Below are 17,677 nucleotides of genomic sequence, written 5' to 3' on the forward strand. Positions count from 1 at the left end.
ACATCTAAGATCTACTCTCTTAGCAACATTCATGTCTGTAATGCAGCACCACTGACTAGTCACACCACTGTGCTGGCTCCCGGAACCCACCTTACAGCTGGGAGTTTGTAGCCTCTGACCAACATCTACCCCTTCTCCCAGCCCCCAGACCCTGGTCACCAAATTCTACTCCGTTTCTATGAGTTTGACATTTTAGGTTCCATAGATGCGTGAGATCATACAAAGTTTGTCTCTCTCTGAATCATTTCACTTGGCTTAATGCTCTCAAGGTTCATTCATGTTGTAGCAAACAATAGGACTGCCTGCTTTTTCAGGGCTGAATAATACTGCCTTTTATAGCTACACCAGCTCTTTTTGGTCCATCCATCCCTTAACAGACGCTGAGGTTCTGCACCCACCGATGCACACACACTGGGTATGGCATTACAGACAGGCCTTAAAAGGCAGCGCCAGTGGGGCATGCTTGGCAAAACGTGAGCATTAACTTCCTGTCCTTCATCTGCATTTGTGTTTTCTTTGATTTCAACTGAATGTGTGCACTTAAACTGGACCCGCCATTTTCCCTTGCAGATTGTGATTTCTGTGTTTCTGCTTAGAAAAAGCTGGTACTTCACACCCTGACGATTGCTAACAGGCCATTTTTGTATTTTTCTTTGTATTATATGTTTCACATCTTTTAAAGAAGCCATTTTACGAAAAGAGATGCATTGATTGTGTCCTAGAAGCAGGACTGAGTGCACCAGGGAGGTCCACCGAGACTCATGTGGGGAAGTGGAGCCCACCACTTACTCATGTGCCCTTTTCTCCCGAAACTCTGAGAAAGAGATTCCTTCGAGGGCTGCCCAGATGTTCTCAGGCTGAATCCGGGGCTCCCGTCCTGGGAGGAGTGGCCCCATGCAGAGGTGGAGCACGGGCAGGGTGCCCACCCAGAGGTCCACCCCCTGGTCAATGCTCCTTCCACACAGGTTCACCAGGTACTCTCGCCACCTGAAATGGGACAGAGACCCACTGTGGGTGGCTGAGCAGAGTGACTGGACCAGGGAGTAACAGGGTCCCATGGGAGATAGGGTGCCCTCGTGTGAACCCCAATGCATTGGGCACTGAAGAGACCTCCACTGAAGGCCCTCAGTAAACTCCTGTTGGCGGCATTTCCATCTTCCTTGACAGCAGAGGAAACTGAGGCTCAGGCAGCTAAGTCACCCCTGCCCAGGGCCATGGCTGGCTGGCACGTGATCCCAGGCCTCTGGTGACAGCCAGTGTAAGTGTAAAGCAATTTCTTCAATGGGAGGGGCCTATAATCAAGTGTCTCCTACATCACAAAGCATCACTGCTTTCAGACTCGGGACACCTACACACTTCGTCCATCCACCACCATCCCCCCTTGGTGAAAATGAACAGCACTCAGCTGGCTTGTCCATTCGTAAAACCCATAATGTTACCACTCACTGTTGTCAGGGCAGGCCACCTAATATCAGCCTCGAGTTCAAGTCAGACAGCGGCCGAGCATCTGCAGCAAGATGCCAGGACCATCGGAGGGTGGAGTAGGTGCCCCCACCCGGCAAAAGGCAAGACCCTCCATGCTGGCCAGACATTCACGCTTCCGACGGCCCTGGCCAGCACTGCAGCCTGTCTCCTGAACTAAACTCGGAGGTGGCAGAGACCCACGTTGCTTTTGTAAGTGTCCTGGGCTTGGGCTCCTACAGCCACTCATCATGTGATGTGGCACAGCACAGCCTCTGCAGAGCCGTGTGTTCAACAGCTTATGTCAGAAAATGAGCATCGATGCCTGGGACAGGGCGGAGCAGTGATTCTCAACCGATGTGCCTCGAGGCTTTTAACACCTGCACCACCTAACTATGGAGTCAGGGCCCTGGCCGCTTTCCCTGAGGTTGTCAGGTAAAAATGACAACAGCCAACACAACAGTAGCCTTCTGGTGAATGAAGCACAGTCATACCTATTCTGTGGTAAGGTCAGCAAAGATGTGCTTTTGGCATGCTGCAGAAATCCAGTCATTAATGTATCTGTGCCATGAGGTGAAAAGGTTGAGAATCGCTGGGCAAGAGGAATAAATGTTGAAATGACAATAGTGAGTGGTAACATTATAGGTAGTTTTTATTTCTTGTATGTTTTCTTCCACTCTAGACCATCACTTATTTTTATAACCAGATGAAAACCAGTAGAAATGCCTGTAAAATCATTTCTCTCTCTCTCCCTCTCTCTCTCACACACACCCACACCCACATCCACACACACTACCTCTGAGATGTTCTAAAGATGAGGCTGAGGTCGTCGAAGAGGTCACCGGGGGAACTGGGGTTGGTGCACAGGAGGCCACACAGGGTGCCCAGGTCACGCTTGGAGAGGGAAAGCTTCAGCTCTGCGGCCACGTGCAGGGCGATCAGGCCCATCCTCAGTTTACTCCTCACGGGAAAGTCCGTGGGCAGAGGGTCTTCGCTCTTCTCCAGTAACAGTGCCATGTGCTTTTGCAAACACTCCCACAGGTATTGCCCCACCTGGCCCAGGGGAAACGGAGACAGAAGTGTGGAGCTGAACCCATCTGAGCTGCACCATCACTGTGCCGAGGTCCGCCTCACCTGAGCAGAGGCCTATGGCCCCGAGGGGCAGGGACAGCTCTGTGATCCGAGCACCCCCTCTCCGGGCCCAGCTGCCTGGGACCTCTGGGAGCTGCCCCCAACAATGGTGTCTGGAGACCCCAGCGTGTGGGGGGGGGGCTTTCAGGTAAGGGCCTGGGTGATTACGACGGTTCAGTGGTCATCTCATATGTGGGCCCAGATGTATCTCAGAACTACCCTGGCCCCACCACAGTGCAAGTGGAGAGGCAGAAAGGAGGGTTCCACCCCTTCTTCCTACTTGGTCTGAAGGCCAGATGAGGAGATGGGGCCAGGTGAGGGATGGAGCCAGGTGAGGAGGTGGGGCCAGAAGTGGGGGTTGAACCAGGTGGTAGGGGTGGGGTCAGGTGAGGAGGTGGGACCAGCAGTGGGAGGAGGAAGAAAATAGGAAGAACAAAGAATTCTCAAGAGGAGGTATTTGGAGAAAAGAGATGAAGGTCCACCTGCCCCCATCTGCACCTGCCCATTGAGTCTAAGGGTCAACTGGCCACTAGGAGGTGGGGCGATGCTGGCTGCTCAGAAGATGGAGGGAGTGGCTGCATGTGCCCCCCAAGCCTGTACCTGATTCTTTGTGTAATGCGGGGAGGTCCAGGTCTGCGCCTGCTCCTTGTAGACCATGGGCTCACTGACGACAGAATAGAACTGGCGGAACTGCATGAAGAAGCTGTTCAAGTTGATGGTGCTCCATGTCTGCAGGATGCTGAGGACATGGTCCAGCATGATGGAGGCTGCCTGCTTCTTCCTTTTTACCACCTCCTTCCCCTTCCATTCCTTGGCACAATTCAGGCCTTGCTCCTTGATTTCAGTGGACTTCATGCATATAATGTCATCATACTGATGCCAGCCTAGAGGGGAGAGGAGGCATCACAACCTGCCTGACCTGGACCCTCTGCCCTGGAGGCGGCTCTTGACCAGCAGGAGCAAAGGAGTGAGCCCAGGAAGGGAAGAAAGGACGACTAGAGAACTGTTGGGCAGGTAGCCAGCCTCACTCCCGGCAGATGCCCGTCACAGGTCAGCAGCACTGGGGCCGGCCTGTGGGGAGCCTGCTGGGTCGAGGACAGGCATGCAGATGCCATACAAGGGTAGGTGCCATCCAGCAGCCTGAATGTACTTTGAACATGTCTTTAACAAGCTTGATGGTTCAGCAAATGTGGCACATGAGCCCCTTAGAAAATGGTCACTCGGTGGGTAAAGACTTTATACTGAAACTGTGTCACTCACAAGTGAGTGAGCCCCACTCCATAAGTGACTTAGTGCAAGTGCCACTGTCCCCGTACTGGGCGTTAGGATGCCCAACCCATGAAGGACAGTACAGGAGACAGGGCCTGGGGCTGACAGACACACTCACGCACACACGCAGACACACTCACGCAACTGCATGCAGTGAGTAAAAAACGGCAAAGAAAAACACCAAAGGAAGATAAAGATATAAATAAGAAAAAGAAGACAAAGCGGAGAATAGGAAATGAAGAGAAGAGTGGCCGCTACCACACAGTGGGGTGGCGGGTGGGTACCACATGGAAATCTCCTGGAAAGGGCCCACACGCCTCTTCCTGCTCCTGCCCTGCCTACCACTCTGTGCCCAGCCTCCTTCCTCCTAGCAGCTTAATGACAAATCCTTTCCCTTGTTTCCTCTCATATGTGAGTGCTCAGGCTCAACTGATGAAAACTTGCTTCCAAACTCAGGTTTGTCACATAGGGCTTGGGTGGGGCCCCACTAAGCAGAGACGACCCACATGGGTCCCGGGAGCCTTTGCCCACGGGATGCCCTGCATGTGCCTGCGGCCACTGCCCACGGGACATACCTCCTGAGCCCAGCAGCGATGACTTCAGGTGCAGGCAGCGGTTGACATGCTTGTTCTCCTTGTCCTGCGGCTTGTCGATGAACTCATACTGAACAGAGCCTTTGTTACCTATGACCACATACTTGTATGGAACGGGTCTGTCCAGGAGCCGCTTGGAAAGGAGGGCACAGCCTTCAATGAGGGCCCCGACCTGTTCTAAGGTTCTGTGAACAGAGGGGACACCAGCCAGTTATCAGAAAATCCTCTTGGAAGTTTAGTTCTTCTGAAACCCAGCATGGAGTGCATAGCGAGAGCTACACATGGACGCCAGCTGAGGCCCTGTCCCCAGACAGAACGAGGGGCAGCGGGCCCTGGGGACACAGGGCAAGTGCATTGAGGGGAAGAGCTGTTTGAAATATTCATTTTCCAAAAGCCTAGGATGTCATCAGTTTTGCTAAAAAGCACTGTCACGATAGATTTCAAAGAATGGATGTCAGTACATCCCTGTGGGGCTGCTTGTGAGCCAAGGACACTCACTTGGTGATGTGCAGCTCGCACACGTTGATGCTCCATTCTGGTTTCCCCAGCTCTTCTCCACCCCGGACAAATATCTGGTGCTGGTCAGGGTCGAAGCCGAAGTCCTTGGAAAGGATGGCGTGGAAGAACACTCTGACCCCCTCCCCGGGGCCTAAGGGGCTGCAAGAAAGCCACCAGAAAATGATGATTAGACCCCAACTCTGTCTACCTAGACATGTACACATAGAAATACTAACACATACTCATGCACATGTAAGCACACGCACATGCATAAACACACACCCATACTCACACACATAAAAACACACACATACTCATGTAGACATACTCACACATGGACACACACACACACATACACATGCACACACATGTGATCTGTGTTTCCTCACTGCACATTAACACACACCCAGCAAAAATCAAGCACGTTGACACTTCAAACCTACCACCTGCGTTGTGGGTCCTCTCGCCTCCCCTCTACAGGGGTGGGAGGTGGGCATAGGGCAGGGGATAATCTGCCCTGGAAGTGCTGGGGAAGGGGGGGAGGGGCTGGCTAGTGCTCTCCTAAGTTCTGTGAGGCCAGTGCCACCTCTGGGACCCCAGGGACTCCCCTGTCTCCCTCCGGAACCTGGGAATGCCCTCAGTGGGGCGGGTGGGCACTGTGCCTGCATCTGTGGGGCAGGCCGCATCATGGCCCCACGGCCCCCTGTGCCACACACCCTACCTCACTGGAACTTCCCAAGCATCAGCTTTCCGCTCCTTCTGGTCTTTGTCCTTCAGGGCAGCCGTGTTGCTCCTATGGCCCCTTTCAGGCTCCTTTGGGTTTCCTGGATTGGCTTTCCTCCCAGAAATGGCAATCTTGTGTTTGGTTTTGGCTTCCTGGGACAAGTAACCAAACACCCACATTTAACACCAACCTCCAAGGTTGCCCCTGATGGTCTGGGCCCCCACCATGGCTTCTGAGGACTCCACACCCAAATTCTCCCCTCATTGTTCCCTGGGACCAGCTTCCTGCTGATCACTGAACAGCCACCACACTCTGCCTCAGGCCCTGGCCCTAGCATTCCTTCTGCCGGGGCCACGTCCCCAGTCTCCCCATGGCCTGCCTCTTGCCCATCCAGGCCTTCACTGCAAGAAACCCCTCGTGGGAGAGGCCATCCCAGGCATGTCCCCTGGGTGCACCCTAGTGCCCTCTGTCCTCATCCATTCCCCATGGCCCATCTCCCCTCTAGAGAGTGAGCTCTGAGGCAGGAGTGATCATTCAGGGCTCCACCCCAGCACCTATCGGCAAAAAACTGAATGAGAGGAGCCAACTGTGGGACAGACCGCAGGGCCACAACGCCTCCTACAGAACAAGACCCTCACATGGCAGTGCTCCCAGGAGGCAGGGGCCCCAGCAGGCGGCTGTTTCAGTGTCTGAGTCTTACTATGGGCTTTGTTCTCAGCCTCTGTCCCTGGCTCTGCTGGCTCGGCTGCGACAATGGTTTCCTGGAAAAACTAAAGCCCCCAAACATCAGGGCCAAGAAGACCACATGGACAGGGAGACTGTGACTCAACGATGTGAGGGTCAGCATCGTCTCCAGCCAGGTGACATCAGGGTCATAGGCACAGTGACAGGGTCAGCAGCTGGGGCGGAGGGCAGCCTCTCCCATTCCCCATTTCCAAGAGAAGTCCCAGAGGAGGAGAGGATGCCCTTCCCAGACCAGGAGGCCATGTTGGAACCACACTGCACAGCCAGGCGTCAAGGACATAGCAGGCCCACCCTGGTCCTCACACCTCCCCACAACTCACCCTGGAGGCAGGGGGCCCCGTCTGCTGCCCGATGGCTGGCGGGTCTTTCCTGGGCTCTGAGGGGCCCCCCTGTGGCATGGGCAGCGGGAGCTCCTGGGCAACACCTTCTTTCCATCTGGCAGAGGCAGTGGGGCCGGCCCCCTCCTGGTCCTTCCCTCCTCGGGGGGCACCTCCTCTGGTCTGATCCTGGGGTGCCGAGCTGCCTGAAGACTTGTCTCCTGAGGCCTCTGCTCTCCCTGCAGCCTGGCCCTGCAGAGACCCTCTGCGGCCACCAGGCCTCGTACCCGCGCCCAGCGGCTGGCTGGGCTGGCTGGGAGCACCACCGTCCTCCTTCAGCTCTTGGCTCCTCTCCATCTCCCCCTCAGGGATGGACGTCACCTTTGGGTTGTTCTCAGAGTCTACAAAGGCAGTGAAGGGAAGAACCCGTCACCTCTGGGATATTAATTTGAGCTGGTTATTTTTAAGAAAGCACAGCCATGGGAAGCTCTGAAAGCTGAGGAGGCATTTACATTTGTGAGGGAAACCTGCATTTGTAAGGGGTCTCCCTCACAGCACCAGGAAGAGGAGGGGGCCCCCATCTCTAAGAGCTATGGATGAAAAAAAGAAAAAAAAAAAAGGCCACATACTAACTTTACTAGTTCAGGGAAGGCCTGCATGGCGGTTGTGCAAACTCAAAGACCTAAAGCAGGGGTCCTCAAACTACGGCCCGTGGGCCACATGCAAATACAAATACTGTATTTGTTCCCGTTTTGTTTTTTTACTTCAAAATAAGGTATGTGCAGTGTGCATAGGAATTTGTTCATAGTTTTTTTTTAAACTATAGTCCGGCCCTCCCACGGTCTGAGGGACAGTGAGCTGGCCCCCTGTTTAAAAAGTTTGAGGACCCCTGACCTAAAGTAACCACAAACCATGGTCTAAAATTAAACATTTAACTAGAAGCAGTCTATAGTGGGTAGTCATGTCCTAAGCCAGTATTTTCCCTGACAAAGATCAACTTCCATCTTTACTGAGTCTATTGTCTTTTTGTATCTAAGATAACATCCCTGTGGAATGTCAGGGTAACTTGTAACTTCCCTTTTCCCAGACCCCTCAGGGGACAACAAATGGCACCAGGGTGAAAACCACAAATTCCCTCACTGTTATTGTTATCATGTTAATGGTCGACTGTTAACTATATAAACTATCCTGTATTCATCTGTGTAAAAGAAGCATATGGCCATCATTTCACTTTTTATCTAATCCCAGAGGTTTCCCCTCTTTGCTTTCTCCCACCTCCCTAATCTGTCACCAGTGGATTTCATGTAACCACTTATGTCTTCCCCTTTGATGGTAATTTATAAAAACAAGGTAAAAACCCTCCATTTTTCAGAGCATTATCCCAATCTGTTGAGATACTGCTTCCCAGCAATTGTCGTCTGTTTGGCTCAAATAAACTCACAAAAATTCTTTAAATGTTTGAATGTTTGTACGTTAACATTACTTAGAGTAGTAACAGCAGCGTTCCAAAGAAGCTCACCCAGGACTGTCCAGTGGACCTGGACTCGGTGCTAAGATCCAGCAAAGGGCCCATTGAGTCCGCTGGTTCCCTGCCCATTGGGTAAACTTGGGTGAGTTGTATCTTGGATCCAGGACCTTCCCTTGCTTTGGTAGATGGTCTGGCTTTGTTTGAGCTGTGTTTTAAAATCCTTGAGGTGGAACTAAGGTTAAGGGTTGATAGAACCCAGATTATGAAAAGACTGGAGGAAAAAACAGGTGGCTGGTTTTGATTTGGGCTCTTCAATTGGAATTGCTTTCTGAGAGTCTGAGCAAAAAACTTTCCCCATATAAATGAGAGCTGAACTTGTTCAGCTCCAAAGATAAAGGGGCACATCCTCCCTCCTGCCCAGATTCTCGGGTGTTTTTAGGCGACTAAGAACTTTTGTGGAGGTGTCAGAGGTTATACCTCATGACATGCAGGCTGCCCCATAGAAAATTCCAACTCCACTGTAATTAACTGACTGGCTCATCTGGGGGAGCGCCCATAAAGCCTGGTAAGCCAGTACCCCAAGCCTTTCTGGCTGTTTTAGATATGCAGGAGAGAAACTGAGATACGTAAGAGGGTTGAATTGGGACATGAGGTGTGAGAGTCTCATGGAGCTCAACCCATAAGCCATACACTTTGCAACCCACTACATAACATCCCTAGAAAATTTGCTCAGACTCCTGCAGATAGCCAAAAATAATAATAAAATTTTAAAAGATGGGAAATTGCACCTCTAAGGTTGATAAACCCCAAGAATCCCAGCCCTCTGTTAACACTCCAGCAGGGTACATGTACAATTCATATGGAATTTCAACTTGCAAGTATCCATAAAAATGGGAAAATTTAACTAAAAATGATATCAGCTTAAAATGGCTAAAGTGGGGACCTTTTGATACTTCCAAATTTATTTTTCTGTGTCCTCAATTAGAAAAAGCCAGCTCTAAAATTAAATTAAATGAATGGGAAGCTTATCTTGATTGGAAATTAGAGGCTTCTAGGAGAGGATCAGTTAAAATATTCTCTGTATAGGAAGTTAATAAGAAAATTTTAGAGAGAGACTGTCTCTGAACTAAAGAAGGCTTCTGAAGCAAGTACTAGTAAGTGCCAAGACCCCATTCCTCCCTGTTCTACTGCTCCTCTTCTATACCCTTTGCTCTCTGAGCTTCCTTGTGCAGACTTGCCCTCCACCTCTCTTCTTCCTTCTTCTGTATCCCCTCTACTACCATTCCCTGCTGACCTGGGGGAAAATGATAATACAAACTCAGAGAAAGATAATTCAGGAATTCTAGCAGCTCCTTTCCAGGAAAAGCCTGTCTCAGCAGAGGGGATCCAGCAATTGTATATGTTCCTTGGACTAGGTCAGAATTAAGAAACCTAACTAAAGATTTTCCTGACCCTCTCCAGGACCCCGATGGGTTTGCAAAGGAATTTGGATTAACTGTTAGGACATGTGATCCTGGCTATTCTGACCTGTTCCAATTAATACACCTACTGGTTTCTGAGAGCAAGGCAGCAGAATGGCTGAATAAGGTTCCCTGGCAGACTCCTGTAAATGATTTATTAAAACAGAAAGAGACAGACAGAGAAAAATGCAGGGAATTGGCCCATCGGCTTTATCAAGCCACACCTGAGATGTTTCCTTGGAAAATGGACTGGATCAAGATCCAGCAATGTAAAAGAAAGCCCGATGAACCAGTGCTTGATTTCTTTGAACGTTTTGAAAAAACCTTCAAATGATACTCATGTCTGTCGCCAGATAGTTTCAAGGATCATCAAAATGATCCCTTATTAAATTTGGCATTTTGGGAAGGACTAGATGAAGCGCTTGTAACTTTGATCAAACAACACAAATTAAACTGGCAGGCCGCTCATGCTGAAGAACTGGCTATTCTGGCTGATCAGCTATCTAAACTACCCTAAAGAGGAAAAAAGATAAAGCTGCCCAAAGTATGAACTTACAGCTCCAACAATTAAGCTACCAAGTCAATTTTACTCAGAAGTCTCTTAGAAAAGGAGAGAAAGGAGTCTGTTTTTACTGTAAAAAGCCAGGCCACCACAGGAAAGAAGGTAGAAAACTGAAATGGGATTTACAAAGAGAAAAGAGACAGAAGCAAGTGTAGGGCTGCTCTGAGGCCTATGAGAGGATACTTCCCCTTCTCTTTACTAAAACTTTAGGAGAAATTGGAATTATCATAAAAGGAGAAGTTACTAAAGCCCTTGTGGATACTGGGGCCACTTTATCTGTCCTTAACCCTACCCATTTAAGTTTCCCTCTTCCTCAGAGTAAAGCTTCTGTACAAAAGGTAGGGGTATCTAACCAACCAATGACTGTTTTTAAGTCAGAACCTGTCCCCTTTCTGCTAGGAGATGTTACGGAGCAACATACACTGTTACTGATCAAATCGGAACTCCAATTCACCTGGTAGAGAGAGGTTTTCTTGAAACCCATGATGCCACACATCCTTTTCCTGGAAGAGTGAAATGTATTTAGAGCTAAACGAGTCAGACACTGAACCAATTGGGAAAATAATGATTTTAAAGGAACTTCCACCAGAGGAAAATAATCTTGAAACTGAATGTTTTTTGCAGGAAATTCCAATGCAACTTTGGGCCCTTTCCAATGCAGATATAGGCAAGATCAAGTGAGCCACTCCTATTTCAATAACTATTGGTAATACTTTGCCTCTACCTAATATTCACCAGCATTCTCTAAGACCCAATGCACTGGCTGGAATTAAGCCCTTTAACAAGATTACATAAAAGGGGACCTATAATTCCATGTACAGGCCCCTGTAATTCTATCCTTCCAGTAAAGAAACCAAATGGGAAAGAATGGAGATATGTACAGGATCTCAGAGCTATAAATAGGATAGTTATTACTAGAAATCCTGTGGTTCCAAGTCCACATACCTTATTAGCAGATATTCCTGTGGACTGCCAATATTTTTCAGTAATAGATTTATGTAGTGCTTTGTTCAGCATTCCAATAGAAAAGGACACTCAGTATCTCTTTGCCTTCACTTGGGAAGATCAACAATTTACTTGGACTGTGATGCCCCAGATATATTCAGAGTCACACCTATTTCTCCCAGATACTAAAAGCGGATCTAAATGATGTTACATTTCCTAGAGATCCCACTCTAATCCAGTATGTGGATGATTTACTTTTTTAAAAAAATACATTTTAATTGATTTCAGAGAGAAAGGAAGAAGGAGAGAAAGATAAAACATCCATGATGAGAGAGAATCATGGATAGGCTGTCTCCTGTAAGCCCCCCACTGGGGATCGAGCCCACAACCCGGCATGTGCCCTTGGCCAGAATCGAACCTGGGACCTTTCAGTCCTCAGGCCAAAGCTCTATCCACTGAGCAAAACCAGCTAGGGCTGGATGATTTACTTTTATGCTCTAGGACGTTACTAGACTCTCAAAGGGACACAATTTACCTATTGCAGCAGCTAGCTGTAAAGGGACATAAGGTCTCAGAGGATACGCTTCAGTTTTGCTTACCCCATAAAATACCTTGGCCATCGTATATCTAAAGATGGGCTGCTAATGAACCCTGAAAGACTTAGAGGAACCCTATCTTTTCCTCTTCCAAAAACAAAATTCCTGGGTTTGACTGGATTTTTCATTGGTAGCCCAGCCTCTCTATGCCCCTTTAAACATAAAAAGGGGCCCTTTTAAAGTCAGACAAACTGGATCCAATTCAGTAGAACCCTGAAGGGAAACAAGCTGTAGAGACTTTTAAGGAAGGACCTTCTAAAGCTCCTGCCCCGGGGCATCCAAACTCTAAACTTCCCTTCTTCCCTTTCACTCAGGAAAGTAAGGGCAATGCTCTAGGAGTTCTAACTCAAAAACACGGAGATCACCAGAGATCTATAGGGCATGATAGCAACTAGACTCAGTGGCCAAAGGGCTCCCTCCCTGCATGAGGGCCAGGCCAGATCGAAGACACTCATATATGAGGTGCCCTGGCTTCCCTTGCCACTACCAGGCTCCGGCTTTCTCCACCATAGACCCCAGAAGCAACCACCAACATAGTCTGGGCACTCTGTCACTCAAAGGCTACCCACAACCCAGGCACTGGGGCCTGGGCCAGCTGCTGTGGCCAGGGGCTAGGGAGGATTCAGGCTTTCCTGGGATGCTCACTTGAGTTCCCCTGATGTCTGGCCCACAGGCTGCTGCTGTAGGGACAGAACATGCTTCCTCCCACCCTCCCAAGTTCCTTGGCTGATCTAATAAGTTAATTGATATAAGATTAGATTAGCAAAAGAAAAGCCACATTTAAGAACATGAGCGCCTCCCCTATACCTGGGAGAGGCCCAGGAAAAATGAGTACCTTGCCCAGAAGCCACCAGGGCTCAGGGACAGGCTGGCACCTGTTTGGTGGTGATCTGGAGGGCCTTGGGGGGGACGGAGGGGGCGACATGTTCCCTAACTTGTCTTTCTCCTCTCGGATGCTCTTCTTCCCCACAGACCAGAAAACCCCATCAGGCTCCGCAATCCCACGGAAGTGTCCGTCTCACCTGCCCAGGGCCTCAGGGCACAAATACCTTTTCTATTCAATCAGCTTCCAGACCTTTCCTTTCCCTTTATTTCCAACCACTGAACTGTGCTGGAGTGGGTCGGAATGGAGTGGGTCCAGGCTCTACCATCTTGACCAGGGGTCCTCAAACTACGGCCCGCGGGCCACATGCAAATACAAATATTGGATTTGTTCCCGTTTTGTTTTTTTACTTCAAAGTAAGATATGTGCAGTGTGCATAGGAATTTGTTCATAGTTTTTTTTTTAAACTATAGTCCGGCCCTCCCACGGTCTGAGGGACAGTGAGCTGGCCCCCTGTTTAAAAAGTTTGAGGATCTTGACACTCCCCAATTCCGAGCTGCCCCCTCCCTCCCTTAAGGCCCTCAAGATCACCACCAAACAGGTGCCAGCCTGTCCCTGAGCTCTGGTGGCTTCTGGGCAAGGTACTCATTTTTCCTGGGCCTCTCCCAGGTATAGGGGAGGCGCTCATGTTCTTAAATGTGGCTTTTCTTTTGCTAATCTGATATTATATCAATTAACTTATTAGATCAGCCAAGGAACTTGGGAGGGTGGGAGGAAGCATGTTCTGTCCCTACAGCAGCAGCCTGTGGGCCAGACATCAGGGGAACTCAAGTGAGCATCCCAGGAAAGCCTGAATCCTCCCCAGCCCCTGGCCACAGCAGCTGGCTCAGGCCCCAGTGCCCCTCCATACTCCACTCCAGCAGGGCCTCAAGAAAATGTAGAAAATGCGGGAAATAAGAAAAAGAGCCCAGCCGGTGTGCCTCAGTGATTGAGTGTGGACCCAGGTACCAAGAGGTTGCAGGTTGGATTCCCCGTCAGGGCACATGCCCAGTTGTGGTCTTGATACCCAGTAGGGGGCATGCAGGAGGCAGCCAATTGATGTTTCTTTCTCCCTTCCTCTCTCTCTAAAATCAATAAAAATACACATTTTAAAAAATAAAGAAAGAAATTGTCCAGAACTTCACCGTCCCATGGATCCTTCCATCACTCAAGGTCCCCCTGGAAGTCCCACCTGAGTTCCCTGGGGCCCTGCTGGAGCAGTGGGGACTCGGATTGGGGAGCGGCTCCTAACCCCCTTCCCCTCAAATACGGACTCAACTGACATTCGAAGCCCTCCAGATGGGCCAGCCCAACATCATGCCTGGCAGAGCCAGCCACCCTCTCTCCAGGTCTAGGGAGGCCTGGGACTTGCCACATATTCCCCTTCCATGCCTGTATCAGTTGCCCCAGACCCCGGGATCCTGGCAGGTAACACCCACCCAGCCTGCAGCAGGCAGATTCCCTGAGCAACCCACCTCCCCAGCTCTCCCTCCTGGTTTCACTTTCTATTCCTGTAAATAGCGAGGCATGGCCATGGTGTGAGGAAGCGGAGAAACCAGCAGACAGGAAGTACTGTGTGGTCCTGTGCTCTCATGCACTAGCTCTGGCCCCGAGGTTTGGAGTGTGGGGTGTTCAGGGGCCAGCGGAGTCAGGCAGGGTCTCATCATTCAGGCACAGGTGTTTGGCCCTGCTGTGCACCCCCACTGACTGACCAGGACCAGTACCTGCCACACCCACAGTCACTCAGCAAAACGGCCAATGGCCCCATCCACTGCCTACTGTGCTCAGAGGGAGAAGAGGGCAGCGACTGGGGTGCTGAGCATCGGGGAGGTGAGGGTTCTGCGTGGGAGTGACTGTGCCCTGCTGAGGACCTGAGGAGGATGGCTGCTAGAGGGAGGAGGACCTCAACACCCCAATGTGTCTTTGCCCTGAGGATTATTTTAGGCTGATTACCTTTCAAAAACAAAAGACCCAGGATGGGCCTTTTACCTCCCCCTGAACTGCCTAAAAGAATTTAGACTGAGGGCCTGGTCCAGGCCAAGCAGGTGCAGTGTGGCATTTACAGGTTGGGTCAGGTTTGGGGAAGGGGTGGAGCCAGCAGGGCCTGCACCACATCCTGTTGGGGTCCCAGTGGGGAAGCGGGTGGAGCCAGCAGGGCCTGCACCACATCCTGTTGGGGTCCCAGTGGGGAAGGGGGTGGAGCCTGCAGGGCCTGCACCACATCCTGTTGGGCTCCTACCTTCTCTGCAGACCCAGCAAACATCTGTGCCAGCAGTTGCTCATTCATCTTCCTGTGAATTGTTCTTCATGTGCCTGACTGGGAATCAAACTGTGACCTGGTTCACAGGTCAACTCTCAACCCCTGAGCCACGCCGGCTGGGCAGGATTTTTATTTTATTTTGTTGAATCGCTGAAGCCCCAGAGACCCTTTCCCTCCCAAGGTCCCCACCCACCCAAGTAGATGTTCTAGTGAGCAGGGGTGAGGATCCTGGTGGGCAGGAGGTCCCACCTGGACCCCAGGCACTTGGCCACGCCATAATCCCAAATCTAGACAGCAAGGAATCAAGGAGAGAGTAGACACTTGGCTGACCACCTAGGGACACTGGTTCTGTGACCCTCAAGGGCCCTTGGGTCTGACTGTCACCCAGATCTCCTCCCCAGGGGTTGGATGCAGAAGAAAATCAACAAAACAAAACCCATAATATGAAGTGCCTGCCCCCCTGTGCCCTTGAGCACAAGCACAGCGTCTGTAGCTGGTCAAGTGAAAAGAGAAGTTAACTAAAAGAGGATGTTCTGCCAAAAACAGACGGGGGCCTGCAAGCAGGCCACGTCAGAACAAAGTCTTGCATGTAAGATTTATTGTTCAGAGGCAGAATTTCCTTGAGGTCATAAATAGTCCATGAGGGCATGGAGAGTACTAGGGAGGGTACACAGCTGCAGGTTGAAGGGATCTTTGAACAATATAGGAAATTAATAGTTTAATGTATAACTTAGCTCAGATGATCTCATAGGCATGCCTGTTTGTCATTGTTATTTACTGTACTTCCCAATAAAAGCCATGAGAACTTTGGAGGTTGCTACTTGCCTGAGCGAGCAGTAGCCCTCTGCTTCTCTGAAACTCATCCTGCTTGCCGAGCTCATCTCAGCGTCACCGTTCACCTGCAGACCACCTGCATATGGCGCCTGGAACAGGGACCCGAAGGTAAGTTATCTGAAACGAGCAGGACCGGAAGGGATTTGGCCGCGTGGAAGTACGCGAAACTTTCGGGAATCAGCAGACAGAGTCATGGGGTATCCCCCCATCATTACAGAGTCAATATATTGCTGTCTTGCGATCATTATTACAGAGCTCAGGGGTAAAAGTGAAGGATGAGGCTTTAAAAAAATTGTTTAACGTAATTCAGAAGCACTGTTACTGGTTTCACCCAGAAGGAAAACAGCAGTTGAATCTTAAGTTGTGGAAGCAAGTTGGAAAGTCATTAAGGCGGGCTTATCAACACGGAAATACAATAGAGGCTGAAGTATGGGCTATTTTTAATTTAGTAACGTTAGCTTTACAGCCTTTTCAGTCTGATCTGAAGATTATGAAAAAATTCCTTTGAGGTCGCGAAGTGCTGCACCAGGAACTGGGTGTTTAAGTCCTGAGCCTCTCCCTCCTGAGAGATTGCTACCCCCTGAGCCACTCCCGGGTGCAGTCACAGAACCGAGGGAGTCAAGAAAGGAACAGAAAACTAGCTTTAAAAATAAGTTAAAAGGTTATGAAACCATGGCCTCAACCAGCGATTCAGAGCTGGATGTTTCATCTTCCGCTGAGACGGATGGTGATTTTTACACTCGCCCTAAATTAAGGAAAAGAAAGAGAATAAACGTCCTCAGGAGTTGGCTGTGCCGAAAAGTGAAAGTAAAAGGGCACTAGCCCTTAATCCAGCGTTAGTGGCTGAGCCTCCAACCCCCTCCTGAGGACACAAAGAGCTGCTAATGCTCAATACCCTCAAGGGTATGTAGAGTTAACTCATCAACATGTAGAGTTAAGAATGAGAAAACTGTTAAAAGAATCAGTTGCTAATTACGGGGCGAATGCCCCAGATGCCGGAGGAATAATACAAGCTCTGGCTACAGATTTTAAATTAATCCCATATCATTGGAATGCTATAGCTAAGGCAGTATTAGCCACAGGACAATATCTGCAATTGAAATCCTGGTGGCGGGAAGAAGCCAGGAGAGCGGTGATTAACGCCCAACAAAATCCTCCTGGACCTAATTTTGACCAGTTAATGGGAACTGGGGCACATGTTAGTTTACACAACAAGTGCTGTTAGAGGAGGCTGTTATTGCACAAATTAAAGCCTGCTGTTTAAAAGCTTGGTCGAAAATGGAAGAGGCCGGCACCCCGGCTCAATCATTTTCTAAGGTTATACAAAAACTTAATAAACCTTACACTGATTTTCTTGCTAGATTGCAAAAGGCAATTCGAAGAACTGTAAATGGGGAGGAAGCTCAATCCCAACTGCTTTTGTCTTTAGCTTTATCCTTAGAAGTTGGTTCTAACAGTTATAATGCTAATCTTCTTGCTGATGCTTTAAAAACTGCTATTCCCCGTCCTGTTAAATGCTATGGATGTGGGAAAGTGGGACATATGAAAAAAGGATTGTCGGAAGGCAAAAGTCTCACAAGGGAAAGCCAAACGAGGTGCTCCCGGATTATGCCCTAGATATAAAAAGGGACAACATTGGACCAATGAATGCCAGTCTGTTAAAGATAAAGACGGCAACCCATTAACACCCATGCAGTCGGGAAACTAGACTCGGGGCTTAGCTCGGGGGCCCCAAGAAAAACAATACGAGCAAAAGGAAAGGAAAAATAAAATGAGGGTCTCTGACTTATTTCATGCTACCGCTCAAAGTGCCGCAGTAGACATTCCAGCTCTTAATGATTTTACTATTTCTCCTGGAGATGGGGTAAAGAAAATACCCACCGGGGTTTATGGACCTTTACCTAAGGAAACAGTAGGATTACTACTAGGAAGAAGTAGTCTAACAACTAAAGG

General features: G+C 49.6%; 1 protein-coding gene across 1 annotated transcript in view; it reads right to left on the reverse strand.

Annotated features, from left to right (window-relative positions):
- LOC118679013 (E3 ubiquitin-protein ligase RNF213-like) overlaps positions 1–17,677 on the reverse strand; it is a 99,940-nt gene that overhangs the window by 69,653 nt on the left and 12,610 nt on the right. Inside the window, 7 exon segments of the mRNA XM_036355243.1 lie at positions 790–987; positions 2,258–2,514; positions 3,193–3,476; positions 4,437–4,639; positions 4,953–5,111; positions 5,674–5,828; positions 6,741–7,138. Coding sequence (XP_036211136.1) covers positions 790–987; positions 2,258–2,514; positions 3,193–3,476; positions 4,437–4,639; positions 4,953–5,111; positions 5,674–5,828; positions 6,741–7,094 — 1,610 coding nt within the window. The 5' untranslated portion in view covers positions 7,095–7,138.

The sequence above is a fragment of the Myotis myotis genome, unplaced genomic scaffold (genome assembly GCF_014108235.1).
Source record: "Myotis myotis isolate mMyoMyo1 unplaced genomic scaffold, mMyoMyo1.p scaffold_m19_p_22, whole genome shotgun sequence".
Taxonomy (NCBI): domain Eukaryota; kingdom Metazoa; phylum Chordata; class Mammalia; order Chiroptera; family Vespertilionidae; genus Myotis; species Myotis myotis.